The sequence below is a fragment of the Zootoca vivipara genome, chromosome 7, assembly GCF_965207765.1.
Source record: "Zootoca vivipara chromosome 7, rZooViv2.hap1.1, whole genome shotgun sequence".
Lineage (NCBI taxonomy): Eukaryota > Metazoa > Chordata > Lepidosauria > Squamata > Lacertidae > Zootoca > Zootoca vivipara.
Genome location: NC_142590.1, coordinates 34,243,055 through 34,259,188, shown reverse-complemented (window position 1 = coordinate 34,259,188; position 16,134 = coordinate 34,243,055). Strand labels below are relative to the sequence as shown.

Sequence of the window (16,134 nt, the reverse complement as noted above, 5' to 3'; positions counted from 1 at the left end):
CTGACCAAAAAGAAAACAGATGTTCCCTTTCTGCAGTACAGAGTTCTGCGCCCAATTCTTTTTTAAAAAAACTGGGAGATACGGAAGCAAAATAAGAACGAGGCAGTAATGCTACTTATTTAAAGATGTTTGGTAGTTTTTCTAATAATATTGCTGAACGAGTATTGATGTCACTTTAGACTACAGTCCAGTTCAGAAACTTATGGAGAAACTTGAACCATCTTCACAAAGTAATATCCCTCTATGTGGTGATGACAACACACAACTTCTTATTATGCATAGTCCATTCCCTTTCCAAAAGGGGTGGGCGGATCATGCAGAACTAAGTCAGAATTTATGTTATTACTCATAAGAAAAGTGATAATAATTATATATTGTACAGAATAATTCTATACCATGAGCAGTATGTTTCATTCATGCCTGGATTCTGCTTAGTCACATGAGTATTAGGGGGGAGTACCATCATGTTTTATGACTCAGATATCATTACATTTTATGTACTCATGGTAAGCAATAAGTAAAGCAGGGCTTCTGTCCCCCCCCCTCTCCCCACTGTAAGAATTGAATGCAATAGAAAGATACATATTTCCTAACCCTGATCCAAAAGTATGTCTTCATCAATGCAATATTTTCACACTTTGTTATAATGAAGGATTCTGAATTTGCAAAATAACGGTTTAAGCCTGCTACAGACTAACTCACTAGTACCTGCATACTATACACCAAAGATTTTATTTTTGTGTAGGGGGTTGATTTTAAAATTGTGTTTTAACATTTTCTTTTAGATGACGAACACACAAATATTCCAGATTCAGTTTCATACTGGATTTATAGCCCTGGGAACAACTGTATTAAAATTCAATAAGTAAGTATCTCATGACTAGAAACGATGCTGTGTTCTGAGTAGTTAGCTGCATATGGATTATTGCAGCAACACCCATAAGTGTTGATATGGAATCAAGCAACACCTATTTCAATAGAAATCTCAGGAATTTGAGTAAATGATGCATGTAGTTCCCTATTTATCTTACTATATTACATTGCAAAAGCAATGCATGCTTTTAAAACATCTTTAGCGAGGGTTGTAGATACCAGACCGGGCATTCTCCTGCTTCATCCCATGATTTCAGGCACATTGGAGTTTTGTTTCAAGCAGAAGGTCTGCATAGGCCCAGAAACAAAGTCCACAGAGAAGTCTATATACTGGTACTTAACTGGTTGTCATAGATCTACCTAATAATGCAACAAGATTATGCTACTTAATTAAAGAATATTCTAAAATAAACCAGAGAAGTCTTGCCTTCGAGACACTGTAATTTTGCTAGTGAGTAAGATGTTCTGTTCCCTGATATGAAAATATTCCGCTTCTCCTAGTAGCAAAATAGGATGTGTTTGAAGTTAAGGCTGAGATTAAAACTCATATGTGATTTTTTTTAATTTTATGTATTTAACATAGTTATTACAAAATAAAAACAAGATATCACAAATACACACATACATATAACTTTCAAATAAGTGCATATATATATGGAAAGAAAACGAGTTTAGTACTGTAGTTTAGTCGTGTCCGACTCTTCGTACCCCACAGTACTTAATTGTAAAGCCCAAGGGGCCATTATGCTTTAAATCAGGGGTCAGCAACCTTTTTCAGCCATGGGCCGGTCCACCGTCCCCCAGATCATGTGGTGGGCCGGACTATATTTTGTAGAAAAAAATGAATGAATTCCTATGCCCCACAAATAACCCAGAGATGCATCTATATATATAAAAAAAGTACGCTGTCCATGTTTGTTATATTCCACTTTTCTCTGAAACCGCTTGACCAATTACGTTCAAATTTGGACACAACATTCCGTTCCAATACCCGAGTGTTTCCATAACCTTAGATTATACAGATGTCACGCCTATCATAGGTAAAAACATGTTTTTTTTGAAAAGCCAGAAAAACAGGAACAGGAGAGGTTGCAAAACATCGCCCTCTAGTGGCGACTCCACTGGTACTGCAGCTACCAAACCTTCCCTCTCCAAAGCAGCTCAGCTCGTGTTTACAGGGAACCCCTGCTCGACAAGAGCGAAACTACAGACTGACCCGAGTGGAGGTGGGGGCTCGCCAGGCTGGGGCATGGGGGGAGGACGGGGTTGGGATGGGTCATGGATCGGGACTGGGTGGGGGGAGTCACAGGGATGAGCCACAGCAACGCATGGCTGGTACCACTAGTTTTAAATAAAAGCACACATTCTACTCATGTAAAAACACGAGACAGGACACACAAATAACCCAGAGATGCATTTTAAATAAAAGGACACATGCTGATTCCCGGACCGTCCGCAGGCCGGATTGAGAAGGTGATTGGGCCGCATCCGGCCCCCGGGCCTTAGGTTGCCTACCCCTGCTCTAAATTTATCCCTCTGCTCTAGGCCAGGACCATCCATACAAGTCATGTAGATCATGACTTGAATGTTTAAAACACAAGTGGTCAGCAAGACTAAGCAAGGTACATTACTCCAGGTGTCTGTAAAGTAGGCAGGTTAAATTAGCATCCTGTGAACCAGCCCCTGCATGTGAGAGCCATAGCAGATAGCTGTTCTCATCTTTGCAAAGCCACCAGAGAAGCCAATGCCAGTTCTTTCAGCTGCAGCTCTCTTGTTTTGCCTGTTTCCTGAAGAAGCCAACCACTGTTATGATGAGCAAGGAGACAAATGCTGGTAGCAACAGTAGCATGCCTGCTAAATGGGCTAAAACAGAGATGGCTGTGGCAAAAACAAGAACATAATCTGCTACATCTAGCCTAAGGCTTCTATACATGTTAGAGCTGGTTTAAGATTTCTGAAGTACAGTGGTACCTCGGTTTATTAACACAATTGGTTCTGGAAGTCTGTTCATAAACTGAAGTGTTCATAAACTGAAGCGAACTTTCCCATTGAAAGTAATGGAAAGTGGATTAATCTGTTCCAGACGGTTTGCGGAGTACTTAAACTGAAGCGTTCATAAACTGAAGCGAACTTTCCCATTGAAAGTAATGGAAAGTGGATTAATCCGTTCCAGATGGGTCCACGGAGTATTCAACCTGAAGCGTACTTAACCCAAAGCATGGGTGTAATTGGTTCTGGAAGTCTGTTCATAAACTGAAGCGTTCATAAACTGAAGCGAACTTTCCCATTGAAAGTAATGGAAAGTGAATTAATCCGTTTCAGATGGGTCTGCGGCGTTCGTAAACCGAAAATTTGTAAACTGAGGTGTTCATAAACCGAGGTTCCACTGTAGCAGAAAGGAGCCCCTTAATACAACTCTGCTCATTGAGTCACAATATATTTTGAACTGAAATAGCTTTTTATCAGGGAGAAAGTTAAATGTGAATCAACTTTCATCTTGCATGCTCTAAAATAAAAGGTAGGTGTCCTTTCCCTGTGGATCACTATTAAATACTCCCTGAGCCCATTTGGACTAGAATTACAAATCCAAATCACCCTCTTCATCTGCAATCAGAAATTTCTTTTGAGATTTTAAATACTTCAGATTGAGAGCACACAGTAAAAAAATCCACTAAGGTAATATTTTGTCATCGCTCCTGTCCACTAGGATGTCACACTCTGTAAAACTTACTTTACATATATAGAGTGCGACATATTTCAGCCATATTAAGTACTTCTTTGTGCTCATCATATGCAGGCTCAATATTTGATTTTAACATGATATCTTCAAACTGTTTTATTTTAATTTGAAGAACTTTCTGTCAATGTTTAGACCTGAATTGGATGCATGTGACTCGTCAGACAAGTACCCCCAGCTGTTCCATGTCATGTTGGAGATAGAAATAGATTCTGCTGATAGACAGACTGATCTAACACCTCCATGGGAAAACTTCACAACAAAAGATATCAATCCCAGCATTCTTTTCTCATCACACCAGGAACACCAGGACACCCTTGCCTTGGCAGGTAAAAGCTCTATAGTTTTAGTGCTGCAGTTTTGACTTTAATAAAAATCCCAGAGTTGGCCATTTATTTCACACATTTTTGGTATGCCTTGACCCTTTGTACATTATAGGTAGAGGTCCTGTAGATGCACCACAAGATAACCTGAAGAATGTGGGGCAGGGTCCATTTTTGTCATCTCTCAGCTGGCAAGGTATGGGTAACATATCTTTTCAGAACTCATAATTCACATACTAGTTTTTTTTTCTATCCCTTATCTCATTGCTTGTTCCCAAGGAGCTCGGGAATGCTGTGTTCACATGGCCCCATGGCAATTTTCCTGACTCGTAGGAAAGAACTGGCCAACATATGCACATGCATAGTATTCATGGGCTTATCACACTTCACAGAGCTTTTGGCCAAGTTCTCATAACAGGCTCATTTTGTGCTCATCATTGCAGTTGACTGTAATAATGTCAATGTGCTATCAGCACTGTGCATTTCCAATTTTGTGTTTTCCATTGTGTGTTTAACCCAAAGTACTTGGGTTAAGTGTAAATGTTGCTATTGCTGATAGTGTTTACTTCCACATGTGGTGTGTGTGTGTGTGTGTGTGTGTGTGAGAGAGAGAGAGAGAGAGAGAGAGAGAAAGAGATGCGGTATTTCCCCCCTTGTATCTAGCACTGAAGGATCAACAGAACTACTAGCTAATCTTGAGCTTCTTTTGGCCACTTAGATCAAAAACTGGAGAGAAGTAGCTCTCATCCCAGCTCTGAAGACCGGGCGGCACTGGTGCATGAAGAAAGTGAGCAGTCAGATGATGAACTCTTATCCCTCTCCAGTCAGCATAGTAACACCAGCAGTGACAAAATCCATGGGCCACCAAAGCATACCAAGAAGCATCAAGAGCCACCAGGTCCACCACCCCCAGAGGATGTCGATCTTTTAGGCTTGGAAGGCAGTCCTATGGGCAAGAACTTCCCAGCAGCACCTGCCGCACCGCCCTCAAATTCAGACTTGCTGAGTGATTTCTTTGGGGTTGGTAACTCTGGAGGACCAAATCAAGGTGGACAGTCAGCTGTTGAGGATGTATTTCAGATGGGTGGTACTGGATCTACACAATCCACCCCACGGCGGTCTGCAGCTTCAGCATCCCCATCTCTGTCCCCAAGAGTAGGAGAAGGTAAAAACTCCTAATTGTGACAATTTATTTGTTTTTTCACTTCTATTTTTTTCCCAGGCAGTCATTTCTAAATAGGATTCTCTTTCTACTAGGAATGGGGGAGAAACTCAGTTCAGTTCACATTTTAAATGTGTACCACATGCATATATTGTTAACAATAACATACATGACACTAGGGGAAATGTGCAAAAAGATGTACAGTATCACAAGAGAAATGTGCACTAAAAGGATGGTAAATATTAATGAGGACCTTAAAAAATGCAAATTGATGTGGCAAAGTGAATTTAAGATTGAACAAAAAAAGCCCTTAAACAACTGCAGAATTCTAGGAAAGATAAAGGCTGTTTTATATTAACAGTTAATAGTCTGAAGCACGGTAGCCTAAGCTGTCAATGATTATTAACTTGGAGTAACCATTGGCTTGGTTCTGAAAATTGTTAATGGGAGAAAACTTTCTGTGTGTTTTCAAATTTGAGAAATTTCCTCCTGCCCTTGGTACTCCTGTGATGTCCCATCCCCCACTTCTCAGGAAAGTCTCCTGACCCAGGTGAGAACCTTTTTGGTGGGTGCAGGAAGCTGAAAATGTAATGGGAGAATGAGAAAGTCCCCTTCTGTGAACCCCCTTCCATTCACAGTTGTGAGAACTCAAGCCTTTGTTTATGAGAACAAGAAATTTCTTTTTGTACCAGTCACAAATCCTTTATTATCTCAAGTCATTCTGGTCACTTGCTTTCTGTAAGAAACTCTGAAATCCCCCTAACTAGACGAAACAGCCATGCTTATTATTTACCTGATTCTGTTTCAGCCCCATAGTGTATGCCAAGGGGGTAGTGCATGTTGTGCCTGCCAGTGGAACATGCTGAGTCTTTAGCATGCAATCACAACTGCCAGCTTGCTTCTGATTGTGACAGCATGCTAAATGCCTATCCTTCCTTAGCGCATGCTGGCAGCAGTCATATGTCATCCCCTCACCCCACCCCCAACACTGATTGAGTGCTGTTGTTGTTAGTGTTTTGATCCAATAGCAACTAGGCACTGTAGGGGGGAATGTGCCATATTTTTCCACAGGAGCCATTTAGAATTTGCTGTTTTTTAAATTAAAGTTCACCACATTATTCTGTCCTTTAAAAAGAAATACCTTGATAAACAACTATTGATATATAGTTAAAGATGCCTGCATAATCCTAATCAATGCATGAATTTCAGTCCCTGCCCAGATTTCTATCAAGGTTTATTTGCTATCCTCACAGACTTGCTTCTGTCCCTTTCTCTTGCTATTTTCTTCTCTTCTCTTTCTACCTGGGTCCACTCCCCATTTTCCTAGGCTTCTGTTACCTCTCACTTGCCATCCCTCTCCTGCTCTCTTCTCCGCTTTTTAGCCACCTGCCTTTTAGCACTATGCCTATCCCACATTTTCTGATAACACAAAGCCCCTCCTATTTCTTGGTCCTATGTGAAGCTTTCTTCCATTCAACCTGATTCTGAACATCTGTCACAAAACCTGCTGTGTACTGACATTACTGACACATTCACCTTGAGCTGAGAGAACACCTGAACATGGCACCACAACAGCTCAGGGGCACCTTCTGGGTACGTAAGAGGCAACACACATTTTAAATGCTTCCTCTTTGTGTCAGAATTGCTGTTCCTTAAACCTTCTAGCCTCTTAACTAAATTTAGAAGATAAGAAGAAATATCTTAGTTCACAGTGAACACAAACAGAAAGGAAACATGAGAAGAAAGTACTGAAATGCTAAAAGTGAATGAACTCACTGAAGTTGTGGGCTAGTGAAATTTATGTACATTCTGGAGGAAACAGTTGGCATAAATAAGAGACCTGCAGAACATAACAAGAAAGATCCAAATGGAAACCAAGAGCAAACTTTCCTATTGTGAGGAGTTATTGCCTTCTTGATTGTTTTTTTTGGTTGCCTGAGTTGAAATTTAAACACTCTCCCATAAACTCCCAATTTCAAGTGCGTGTGGAAGAAGGTTGTCACTCTAGTTTCAGCCTCTCCTGTTCCTTCCTCTGCCAGAAGATGGAGCAATGTAATCAATACCTCTACACGAGTCTTTGTCTTCTATAGTTCTTGAATTGATGGCAAATCCTTAATCTTTTCCCTAATTGTATCCTATTTTTATGTACAAAACAGTTAGGAGTAATATGGGTTTGCTCTGGAGTAAAGGAATACAGCTTAATAGTGGACTTGGGGGTGAATGGGATACACGTTTAATAGAACAAATATGTTGTTCTTGCAGCAGCTGCCTTTGACCCATTTGGCGGTAGTCCTAAGAAACCTGCCCCAGATCTTCTAGGTTCTTTTCTTGGTTCATCAAATGCCACCACAGATCCTTTTCTTCAAGGAGCACGGAGTCCTTCACCTACTGTTCAAGGAGATCCTTTCAATATGGGTAGGAAACATTTCAAATGCCCACTCTTTTGTTTTTGAATGTAAGTTTAGTGGTGATAACCATATCTTCATACACTTGCAGATTATTCATAAGGTCAAATAGTTTCTCTTCCAGTTTCTTAAATGGTTAGTGGGCCTCAGATATTCAATAGTAAGATATGATTTTCATGTTTTGAAGTGAACAGCAACAAGCCATTGGCTCCTAATTGCTCACATGCCAAACAATATGAAATTGTTTGATATCAGGAAGTTTCTTGGGGAGACTGTAGTCCAGGCATCCCCAAACTGTGGCCCTCCAGATGTTTTAGCCTACAACTCCCATGATCCCTAGCTAACAGGACCAGTGGTTAGGGATGATGGGAATTGTAGTCCAAAACATCTGGAGGGCCGAAGTTTGGGGATGCTTGCTGTCTTTTCCATAAAATGTGAATAAGACTGAAATCCTATATACACTTATGTAGGAACAAACACCATTGAACTGTGTGGTGCTTACTTTAGAATGAACACATGGAATATGGTTGTGTGGAATCAAAAAGCATGTCATTATGAACTGTAGGTCTAGATGGGCTGGGTTTCTCTGAGGGCTACAGAAGAACTTTTCTCAATTTTAAAGTTTAGTATAAGTCATACACCGGCAACCTCTGGCCCATGGGCCGGATACGGCCCACAAAGGCCATTTATCTGGCCCATGAGCCGCCCGGTCACATAGCCGCCTGCTCGCCAAGTCCCCCGCGCACTGCGCTAAACTGGCGCAGCGCAGCTCAGGGACTTGCCGAGTGGCACCGGAAATGTTGCCTGCGCCGACACTGGAAATCGTGTCTGTGCAGCCGCAGAAGCCATTTCCAGTGCCCTGGACATGGGCAGCGTGGCGCCGGAAATAGCTTCTGCGCAGCCACAGAAGCGATTTCCGACACTGCGGACATGCACAGAAGCCATTTCTGGCGCCCCAGACATGGGCAGCGCAGCACCGGAAATAGCTTCTGTGCATGTCCGGCCCATGTTTGGCCCACAGACGATAGTCTGTGGGAATCCTCCAGCCCATGGCTGGAAAACGTTGCCGACACCTGGTATAAGTGTATCTAAATTTTTCAGCAGTCTGCAAGCTTAATCTAATATTAATATCCAGGCTTGGAAAATAGGATGTACAAATTTTTGATACAATGAGTAACCAATGCACCCAGTGTTCTGTCAAAACTATGAATATAGTGAAATAGTGTGCATATATTCAAAACTATGAATATAGTGAAATAGTGTGCATATATTTGCTTGTCTTCTAAAAACAGCCTATTTCCATTAAATAGCAAAAATATAAGATGAAATAAAAATTACTGGAAGGACATTTTCTTAATTTTGATAAACAATGTATGTTAATAGGCAATTCTCTTCTTGTTTAGCTTCTTCTAGTACACCATCTGTTTCCATTCAGCCAGATGTTTCAGGTGATTGGGAATGGCCTAGCAAATCAGGTTTGTCTGAAACTAGTTTCTAACTTGTTTAAGATGATTTGCTATGTGATATTCATTCCTATTGGCTATGAACAGTGACACTTTCCATTAATTTCCAAATAGTCCATTTTATATTAAAATGAACCTATGTGATGAGGTAATTGCACAAATGGATACCTCTAAATGGTTAACTTAAACAAACTTATCAAATTCATTTGTTCTTATTTGAACATAAAGTATGCACACCAAAGTTACCAAGAAGATTGTACCTATGGTCCAAACTAGCTATGAAGTTAAATGTGTCTTTGTATTTAACATGCATTAAAAACAATGCAAATAGCCAATGGGTTGGTGCCTAATAATTATAAGGATCACATCAGGGGAGGGGAATCTAACCTTTTCCTCACCTTTTGCAGTCCCGATGAACATATGCCTTTGGTGACTACTATTTGCATTGGGAATAAATCCCCCATATGTTTAACCTCCCTCTTCCCTACCTGTTGTGATCCCAATAAGCATTGCCCTCCCACAGAAGCTGCTATTTGCATTAAATATGTGCACATTAAATGCAATGGTAAATTTCATGTCATCTATAACTTGGCCCTCAGAAACAAAACATATGCAGAAAAAAACAAGTCTAAGTTTAAGCAAACATTACTCAAATATGTTTTAAAAGTCCGAGCAAAATGTAACATTTTTACACATAGAGATTCCCAACTATCTTTGTGCATGCCTAAACAGGGCAAATGGCTTGTATGCTACTAATATTGGCATATTATTCATCCTGCTAGCTACATTTACACAATTGCCAAAAGCCACTTCATAGAACATGATCGAAGTTAAAATTCTTTAGTATTTGTTCATTTGATGGCAAAATTTAATGAGGGTGCAGCCTGAGAAATTGCCACCACTGGTGAGCTTTGCCAAAAGTTATTTGGGTCGCAGCAAGAACACCTTCAATGCTCTGTCCAATGTATTTTCTTGTGTGAATTTTGTACTTTTCATTTCTCTCTAAATTACATGTCTGCTGGGGTATCTCTGTGTTGAGCTGACCAACTGATAAGAAGCAGCAATCTTATATTAATTTTGTATTTGAGGTCAATAAATTATGTTTTATAAGCACTCTCTTTGTTCTTCTTAGGTGGTCTACGTATGGGGAGCAAATCAGCTGCTACCAGCCCAACAGGGTCACTACACAGCACACCTACACATCAAGCCAAACCACAAACACTGGATCCTTTTGCTGACTTGGGAGCTCTTGGTGCAAATCTGGCAGGTTAGATTAAACCTGAACATTGAGTAGAATGGGTAGCCAAAAACATGGACATTGCTTCTTTGGAATGAATAGCCCTTGCAAGCCCACCCATGGCAGGCAAACAAATGATGTAGAACTACATAGGTTAATCATGTGATCCTGGCATATTATTGCTGCATATTCAACTTGCTAAACTTTTTATGAAGCGGAAAGGGAGAGAAAAGGCAGGCGGGGAGCTGATCTGAGAAAGATGGTAAAAGCAGGCAGATTCAGTGGAGGAGGGCTTTAAAATCTGTTCGCAAAGACTGGCAGATTTAGAAGGCAGGATCTGCTCCATCTCTGTGAGTCAATTAATATAGATTGGCAGCTTGATTAGGCTTTCAATAAAATGTTGCATTTAATATGTGTGAAAGGCTACTATTTACCTTTGCCTGATCCCACCATAGTTACCATGAAAGAACCACATCAAGGGATGGCATGAAGTAAAGCTATGCTCTCACAAGCTCTCACCTCTTTTACACATTCAACAATGGTTTCAGCAGTACTACAGCAAAGCTTTAAAAAACACACATTTGTGTTGGTTCTGCTGAGACTCATGATAAATAGGCTATGGTTAAATATGGTTCTGTCCAACTGAATTTGAAAAACCCTTAATTTGCATAAATAACACCCATTGGGCTTTTACAGTCTTGATTAGCAAACAACAAGGATAAAGCAGGTCAGGAAGGGTGTTGAAGCAAATAAGGCTATGGAGGCATTACCAGTTGAGCACTGAAGGACTTGTCCAAGCCTGCCTATCTGTTTCAGCTTATATGGAGCTTGCCCCATTGCTTTAAAATTCTCACCAGACCCCCTACCCTTCAAAAATGCTTTACATTTACAGCACACAACTTCCTCCAAAGAATCCTGGGAACTGTAATTTGTTAAGGGTGCTGGTAATTATAGCTCAGTGGGGGGCAAACTACAGTTTTCAGGATTCTTTGAGGGATGTTGCATGCTTTAAATGTATGGTGTGGCATGTGACCTGAGTCAGACCATGGTCTATACTGACTAGCAGCAACTCACCATGGTTTCAGACAGCAGGTATTCCCAGCCGTATCTGGAGATGCCAAAGATTGAACTAGGGACCTTCTGCCAGCAAATCAGATGTTCTACCACTGAGCTATACAGTTCTTCTCCAGAACAGTAGACATTTACAAGATGACGTTTACGGAAATAAAAACTTGGCAATATAGTAAAAATCCATGTTCACAAGACAAGAATGCACAGAGCTTTGCAAGTAGGCCTTACAGCAATACAGTATATCTGAGAGAAATTATGTCAATTAACCCCAGAAGGCCATAGTACTTTTTTGGACTATTTTTACAGAAAGTCTTTCTCCTCTGATACTTCTGAATCATGCTCCTTCTACTAACTAAAAAGGCAGCCAGTAAAAAGTGCAGAAGTTGAACTGAGTTCCTTTTTTTTAATATTCTCACTAACTATTTGTCAGTTGAACAAAACATGAAAAGCAGTACTGAAGATCTCTTGGTACATTTAATATGTGATAGGAAGATAAAGGGAACTGTTACACTAATTTGTAGTTGGCTGCCAATGTAGACAAATATTTGTGTTTGCAATTCAAGGTTTAAACTCCAAGATCTAATACAGGCTTTATCATATGAAAAAATAACCCTGGGAAGGTGGTCTTGCCTCTCTCTCTCTCTCCCCGCCCACCTGTTTTAACCATATATCATGAATGTGTGGTTTGCATAGGGCAACCCTTAAATGTGGGGCACAACCCTAAAAGTCATAGACTTCCTCCTTGTTATTGACAACAGTATGTGAAAAGTTAACCTTGCTTAGTAAATACAGTTGAGGAACAAAGGAGGAAATGAGGTGGGAAGGATGAAAATGTACTAAAACTGAGAGTAAAATGTAGGTCACTGCCTTGTTTGCAAGTAGCTTCTTCAAGGGATGCTTTCGTCTTTCCTCCTTTTTCTAAATAGGCTTCCCTTCCGTCTTCCCTCCTTGGCCCCCTAATTTCTACCATAACAATAACAGCTTGTATTACCTCTGCTCCCTGTTGTTTACCACTTAATGTATCCAAACGTCACATTGGTTCTGAAATTAGGTGTCCTGCTTCCCTCTGCTGGTGTTCTGCTGCGCTGCAGGATCAAAAACAGAAAATGTGTCTGATGTCACGTAGTGCAACAACTTGTTGCTATTTTTCTTCTTTCTTTCTTTTTTAAAAAGAAAAAAAGGTCTGCAATACTGAAGGGCTTCCATGATTTTAAGTAAAAAGAAGTTGAATATGCAGGATATTAATATTTGAAGTAAAAAGCAGCAAAAAAAATCAAGCAATAAACCGGCAATTTTTAATAATAATTTCTACTATATTTATGTGATCAGAGGAAATGGTGGAATGGTAAAGTTCTGATGGTACTTTACCAAAACAAATGGGTGAAGCTTTTGAATTCTGAAAAAAATAAAATTGTTAAGGACATTGGTGTTTATTGGATTTTCATTCTGATCCAGAAATTGCTGCCTGCATGTGGAAACACCATTAACCTAGCTTTCAAACTGCTGATAGCTTAGAGAAAAAGAATGACATGTAATCTCTTTCATCTCTTTCTCTCTCTTTGCCCCCCCCCCAATTATTAGTAGTTTGGGTAATCATATGTGATCTGTTTGTGTAGACTGCCCCAGAAAGCAATGATATTCAGTATTTACACTCTTGAGGAACTTGTGAGTTTAATCTATGCCAAACCTTCCAAGAAATGCATATTTGCTGTTGCACATTTCAATATAAGCTATGTTGTTTCCACCTGCCCTATGCTTCATTGGAATCCCAATGCTACTAATATTCTTCTTTAAATTCTTACAAATATTTATTTAAAATCTTTATATTAAATTATTTTGTTAACAAGTATAAAAAAACTTCAGTCATTATAGAATATATAGACATAGGTGAAATCCAAACATTTATGTGTGCATATTGAAAGTGCTTCCTGGAGACTTTATTGACTTGAGGGGTTTTTATTTTTGCTTCTTGTGCTGCACTGCAACTCTTCTCCAATCTTCAGGCATAGAAGGGATGGGTTGGATCCAGGTCCCCCTGCAGTCCTTTGAATCTTAGTAAAGAAATTACCAGATATCAACTGGTAATTCTGCTTTCCTATTACACAGGCAGTATTATTAACACAAAATGCTTTGCTTCATGTTTCAGGTTGTCCTTCCTTTGCTAGCAAACCCAGCACACCGACAGGAATGGGTGGAGTATTTCCTCCTATGGGGTCACCACAGAAACCATCTCCTCAGCCAGTGGGAGGAGGCAGCTGGCAACAAGGCACTGGATACTCTTGGCCACAATCACAGACCAAACCCCAACAAAGCATGCCACATTCCTCTCCTCAGAACAGGCCTAATTATAATGTGAGTTTTTCTGCAGCACCCGGTGGCCAAAATGACCGTGGAAAAGGACCAGGCAGTTCTGGTAAATTGATTTTTTGATCTTTTAAGTCTTCTGATGCGGTTTTGTAGTTTTGAAGGCCTAGAGGTGGAGTATTTCCAAGCTGAAAATATTCAGTCAGCTATAATTCAGGCGATGTGTTGTGAAATTAATTTAGACATTCTGGTTCTAAGTGTTAGAACTAGATATTATTGCAGACATGATGTCATGCCCTGACCGTTGTCATCAGTGTGGAATAGGGATGGGGAAACCTGCAGCATTATGACCTTGCATCTTGCCATGAGCATGAGATGCTACTGGGAAGATAGGAAGAAAGAAACTCAGAGGGGCTGCCATATTTGGTGGCAATCCCATATTTGCCATAATGTTCAGCTTCACCCTAATATGTCCTGCATCAACTTAATGGGTGTCAGATTTAACAGATGCAAATAGTTAGAAGGCATCTAGTTCTTACTTATCACACTATTTTATCCAGTTTGAATTGCTGAGTGAGTTCAAGTTCAAAATGGGCAAACAAAACTTGTAAGATTCAATTGGGAAATCCTGCTTGTACATGGATACTTTAGAAAGGGTGATGTGCTAAGTGACTTGTGTTTTTAGAGTGACCTGTACTCAGCAGAAGGGTGAATGTGTCATCTTTCTCACAATGGTGGTGTTGGGAATACCATAAAAGTGCTTAAACTCCTTCTGTTTGCGTTGCAGAGGAAAAATACAGGTATGCCCATATGTACTTCTCTGCATCGTATGGAATGATTTTGTAAAGTATTTGGAATGTGACATTTATATCTTCCTAAATCAAGTAATACAGTACTTCCTTTTAACACTCTATACTTTTTTCCCATTAAGAATCTAAACCAAAAGTTTCTGCTGATTTTGAAGACCTCTTATCTGGTCAAGGCTTTAATGCTCACAAAGACAGAAAGGGACCAAGAACAATAGCAGAAATGAGGAAAGAAGAAATGGCCAAGGAGATGGATCCTGAAAAATTAAAAGTAAGCTGAATGCTTCAGATTTGATTTCCAAATTGTTCAAGATTTTGCTTTGCCTGGATTGTATAATAGTTGAATATTTAATCCTTCAGGGATGTTTTACGATGCAAGCATGATACCAAGATCAGTAACAGGACCTTGTCAGTATTTGGCTTTTGCATGCCTATATTTTTCTAGAAAACTTCAGTATCCACACAAGGGAACTGATTGTTCAAAACTGAGGTGGGGGTAGACTGTTTCTAAATGTAGGTAAGGTAAGACTCTGTCTTGATGGTAGAGACTTCCTATTTGTGCAGGAAAATAGTGTGGGAGAAGGATTGAAACAGTTCCCTCACCTCCGTTCTCCCAAGTTCTGTGTGGGTGAAAGATGGCATGCATTCTTCCCTCATGACACCTGGGAAATATCTCTGGCAGTAGAGGACAGAATGCAGGTTCTAGATCTTGGCCTGTGTGGGGAGCAAGGACTAGATCAGGAAAAAGGGTGGCCTTTGGTCTGCTCCCTCAGACCTTAATTCCCTCTCATCAATTTTTCATAATCAGCCAGCTTCAATCCCTTCAACAAAGGGGGGGGGCAGGGGGCTAAGCCCACTTAGCCCAGCTCCTCCCAGCAATGCCTTTGATCATGGAGGCCTCTAAACCCATTTTGCTCTTTTCAAATTACCGGTACTGTTTAAGGGGTGAAAAGGGTGTGATCACTATGGCAAATGAAGGTGGTTAGATGGAAGATAAGTGCAAATGCCTTCTGCTCCACTATGCCTTCTGCTCCACCTCTCTTCATGGCCTGCGGGTTCCAACAAATCACTAGTTGGAATGATTATCAGAAAAACTCATGAATAATTATTATACAGTGGTGCCTCGCTTAACGAATGCCCTGCTTAACGAAATTTCCGCTTAACGAAAGGTTTTTTCTAGCGGAGGTTGCCTCGCTAGACGAATTCGTTTTATGAAAAATTCGTCTAGCGAATCGCGGTTTCCCATAGGAATGCATTGAAATTCAATTAATGCGTTCCTATGGGCAAAAAAAAATTCAAAAAAAATTCAATGCATTCCTATGGGATTCGCTATACAAATTTTTCGTTATAAGAAAAGACCCGTGGAACGAATTAAATTCGTCTAGCGAGGCACCACTGTAATTAAACTGACATTAATCTTTTATGAAGGACTAAATAGGGTCTGTCCCAATAATGGTACAAGTCTTTAATTTGGAGGATTATGAATTATGTATATAAATTATCTAATATTTATTTTGCTAAGTTTATTCTATTTATATTGTTGAATTCTCGGGCCTGTGATTCACACTAATTTCCTTGGTCACTAGCTATATCCATGTATCCCGTGATTCTAATTTGGAGAGTTACAGAACAATACTAGCTGAATCTCCATATTCAGAAGCAGTTTTATGTATCTGTTCTTGGAGGTAACAATTTGACATTTCCATTTGATGATATCTATCTCCTGTCTTTCTGAGATCCAAAGCAAACTGGG

General features: G+C 40.1%; 1 protein-coding gene across 6 annotated transcripts in view; it reads left to right on the top strand.

Moving 5' to 3' along the window:
* DNAJC6 (DnaJ heat shock protein family (Hsp40) member C6) overlaps positions 1 to 16,134 on the top strand; it is a 43,013-nt gene that overhangs the window by 23,519 nt on the left and 3,360 nt on the right. For 2 of the 6 annotated variants that reach the window (XM_088673938.1, XM_088673936.1), the window contains exons 9-17: positions 786 to 865; positions 3,746 to 3,939; positions 4,049 to 4,129; positions 4,652 to 5,098; positions 7,358 to 7,510; positions 8,904 to 8,975; positions 10,096 to 10,230; positions 13,418 to 13,684; positions 14,507 to 14,652. In XM_088673938.1, the coding sequence (XP_088530064.1) occupies positions 786 to 865; positions 3,746 to 3,939; positions 4,049 to 4,129; positions 4,652 to 5,098; positions 7,358 to 7,510; positions 8,904 to 8,975; positions 10,096 to 10,230; positions 13,418 to 13,684; positions 14,507 to 14,652 (1,575 nt within the window). The remainder of the gene's footprint in view (positions 1 to 785; positions 866 to 3,745; positions 3,940 to 4,048; positions 4,130 to 4,651; positions 5,099 to 7,357; positions 7,511 to 8,903; positions 8,976 to 10,095; positions 10,231 to 13,417; positions 13,685 to 14,506; positions 14,653 to 16,134) is intronic. The other 4 variants (XM_035124237.3, XM_088673939.1, XM_088673937.1 and 1 more) reach the window with 3 other exon arrangements.